At 43.0% G+C, this 3,594-nt stretch overlaps 2 protein-coding genes across 2 annotated transcripts; one reads left to right on the top strand and one right to left on the bottom strand.

Moving 5' to 3' along the window:
* Nucleotides 1–342: 342 nt before the first annotated feature.
* On the top strand, nt 343–756 carry LOC120273768 (dirigent protein 4-like). Its single transcript, XM_039280470.1, has one exon. It carries the CDS (start codon nt 343–345, stop codon nt 754–756), a length of 414 nt encoding a protein of 137 aa, XP_039136404.1.
* Nucleotides 757–1,385: 629 nt separating this feature from the next.
* Nucleotides 1,386–2,180, bottom strand: LOC120273767 (uncharacterized mitochondrial protein AtMg00810-like). Its single transcript, XM_039280469.1, has one exon. The coding sequence runs from the start codon at nt 2,178–2,180 to the stop codon at nt 1,386–1,388; it is 795 nt and encodes a 264-aa protein (XP_039136403.1).
* Nucleotides 2,181–3,594: the final 1,414 nt, after the last annotated feature.

The raw sequence follows: 3,594 nt of genomic DNA, 5'->3' as shown, positions 1-3,594 counted from the left end.
AAACTTACCAAATATATGCAATATATATACTACACCTAAACTCTAATCTTTAACGTACACATAACTTACCCAATATAAGTAATAAGCTTGAGGGTAAGGGGCCGGGAACATTTAAGAAGTCCATGGAAACATGGCTGCGCCGGGTACCACGCAGCCTCCATTGACTATTTTGTTTTTGTTCTAATATCAACCACAAACCAATCCAATCATGTCACCACCAAATAAAGAATACAAAATCCCCAAATGGACCCAAGACTTCCATTAAACTATCCATTTCCGTCGCTTTATATAAGACGTACACTGGAATTAATATGACCACAAGCAGAGGTATAGAGAGATAAGATGAATAACAAAAGGAAGAACAATGTCAATGGACTTCTTCTCCTCCTTCTCTTTGTTCTAACCCTTATTTCCCAAGGCCATGCACACTACCACTTGGGCAAAGAGGTGGTTACTGACCTCCACTTCTTCTACCAAGAAAACCTCCTTGCAGATCCCCCTACTGCCGTGCTTGTTGCCAAGCCTAAAGACACCATAGTCAATGCCACTAATCGTTTACCATATGGGGCAACATATGTGCTTGATACACCTCTCACTGCAGAACAAGACCCAAACTCGGAGGTTGTAGGGCAAACACAAGGACTTGCAGTGTCTGCAGGGCAGAACCTGTTATGGTGGACAACAGAGAAAAGAGAGAGTAGAGGCACACAACAAGACGAAGGAGAAAACAAAGGGAGGAGAAAAGCTTTAAACTAAGTTTTAAGATAAACTTTTTCTCAGACTTCATACTACTGGTCAAACAAGATAAATAGAGTTGGGAAAAGCAACAGCTTTGACCAATCTCTAAAGAGCAAAGATATTGCTCTGTCCAATGCTAAACAGACAACACAAAAGGGTGTAAACCTCATACAAATCGAAAATAAAGAAGCACTAAACAAACCCACTTGGAGTAACCCACCTGTCAATGACTTGACTAAACACAGCTTGACCCAAATGGTCAGACCAGTAAAAAATAGAAGAAGTATGGCCAAAATACTCCAAGTTTTGAACACCTTTTTTCAACATGCCCCCTTGTTCAGAACTCCCATCTTTTCTCTGAAGTGCTCGAATTTGTAAACTGGAAGCGACTTGGTCAACATGTCGGCGACTTGCTCATCTGTGCCACAAAAGTTCAGCTGAATTTGCCCATCTGCTACAAGCTCTCTAATGTGATGATAGCGTAGGTTGATGTGCTTGGTTCGACCATGCATTGCTGGGTTCTTCGTGATGGAAATAGTTGATCGATTGTCGCAGTAAAGGACAGTTGGTCCATGTTGAGCAACACCCAATTCGAACAAGAGGTGCCGAAGCCAAATGGCTTGGTAGGAAGCTGCGCTTGCCACCATTTACTCGGCTTCTGTACTCGAGAGTGCAGTAGAATCCTGCTTCTTTGAGGCCCATGCAATTGAACCAGACCCGAGGCTAAAAACCCAGCCGGTGGTACTCCTCCGGTCATCTATACATGCACCCCAATCACTGTCAACAAAGCCAACCAAACCAAACTCAGAGACATGAGTATACTGAATTCCCAACTCGATAGTTCCAGATATATAACGCAATATACGTTTCATCACTCCCATGTGTGTCTTCGTTGGTGCATTCATGTAGCGAGATAACAAACTAACTGCAAATCCCAAGTCTGGTCTAGTGTGTCCCAAGTAAATAAGACCCCCAATCATGCTTCGAAAGATTGTTTCATCTGCTTTACCAGAACCATCATCCAGTTGAAGCTTCTCATTGGTGTTTAACGGGGTTGGTGCACTTTTACGCTCAAAGATCCCTCCTCTCAGCAGACAACTCTTCGACAGTATCACTCGACTCACATGAATACATCCTTCTTGCTGTTGAATTTCTAATCCCAGAAAGTATCGTAAAGGTCCTAAGTCCGTCATCTCGAACTTAACCATCATGTTGTCTCTAAATTCCTCCATCATCTGTGTAGATGATCCCATGTATAGGATATCATCCACATAGAGGCACAGTAATAACAAACCTTTAATTTCATCACCTCGGCGATACCCTGTGGGTTCACAGCTGCTTCTTTGAAATCCTAGAGACCCAAAGTAATCATCGATCTTACAATACCACGCCCTAGGCGCTTGTTTAAGCCCGTAAAGAGCCTTGCTTAGTTTATAGACCATATGCTCCTTGTTTGGTATAGCGAACCCCTCCGGCTATGAAACATAGACCTCTTCGCTCAATTCTCCATTAAGAAAAGCTTATTTCACATCCAGCTGCATCATGGGCCATTTCTTTTGTGTGGCGATAGCAAGAAACAGCCGCACAGTCTCCATTCTTGCTAATGGCGAGAAAGCTTCCTCATAGTCGATTCCTTGACATTGCAAATATCCCTTTGCTACTAGTCGGGCCTTTTGTTTATGCAATGAACCGTCGGCATGATATTTACTTTTATACACCCATTTAACTCCCACAATATTCTTTCTTTCTGATCTTGCAACGAGGTTCCAGGTTTGGTTCTTGTGAATAGATTGAAGTTCTTCTTGCATAGCAACCCGCTAGTCTTCATGATGAGACGCTTCATGGAATGATAATGGATCCGCAGTCATTAGTGCAAAGGAGCATGAGTTATAGATATCTTCCAATACTCGATACCTTGCTACAGTTGGACTGGAAGCAGCAGTGTCTTCACTTGACTCACTTAACGTAGCAGCTGGCAGCACTTGTGTTGCATCATTGGGTGTAGTTACTCCTATTGAGGTTTCAACAAGAGCTATTGTTGTGTTGTTCACAGGTGCAGAGCTTTCAGCATTTTCTCCATAGTCCCATGGCCGATTCTCAAGGAACTCAACATCTCTACTGATGATGACTCTTCCAGAGGTGGGATTCAACAGTCGGTACCCTTTGGTTTCATCACTGTAGCCGATGAACACCATTCTCTCTGATTTATCATCAAGCTTCCTTCTTTGCTGTGAGTTAGTATGAACAAAAACAGTGCAGCCAAAGACCTTTAGGTGGGTTACAGAAGGCTTTGTACCTGTTAAGACTTCATATGGCGTTTGTCCTTCAATAGCTTTGGTTGGGGAACGGTTGAGAAGATATACTGCAGTTGAGCATGCCTCAGCCCAGAGAAAGTTGGGAACATTCATTTCCTTCATCATACATCAACTCATCTCCAGCACGGTTCTGTTTTTTCGTTCCGTGACACCGTTTTGCTCAGGTGAGTATGGAGCAGTGAGCTGTCGCGTGATACCATGACGTTCACATAATGACTTGAATTCTTATGATAAGAACTCCCCCCACGGTCTGTTCGAAGGACTTTGAGAGGTCAATCATATTGTTTTTCAGCCATAAGTTTGAAATTCTGAAAATGCTGAAATGTTTGAGCTTTACTTTGAAGAAAGAAAACCTAAAGTCATCAGTGAGAAGGAATAGGTATTAACATCCTCTAAGCGTCTTTGTTTGCATGGGACCACACAGGTCGGCATGCACAAGCTCTAATGGTGAGGTTGCGCGTCTCGGTCCAGAGGATGGAAAAGAATGTCTGGTTTGCTTCCCTTTAAGACAGCCTTCACACAAGTCAATAGGATTTATCCT

Source organism: Dioscorea cayenensis, chromosome 12 (genome assembly GCF_009730915.1).
Source record: "Dioscorea cayenensis subsp. rotundata cultivar TDr96_F1 chromosome 12, TDr96_F1_v2_PseudoChromosome.rev07_lg8_w22 25.fasta, whole genome shotgun sequence".
Classification (NCBI taxonomy): Eukaryota; Viridiplantae; Streptophyta; class Magnoliopsida; order Dioscoreales; family Dioscoreaceae; genus Dioscorea; species Dioscorea cayenensis.
Note: the sequence above shows the minus strand (reverse complement) of the source record. Positions and strands in the feature narration are given on the sequence as shown.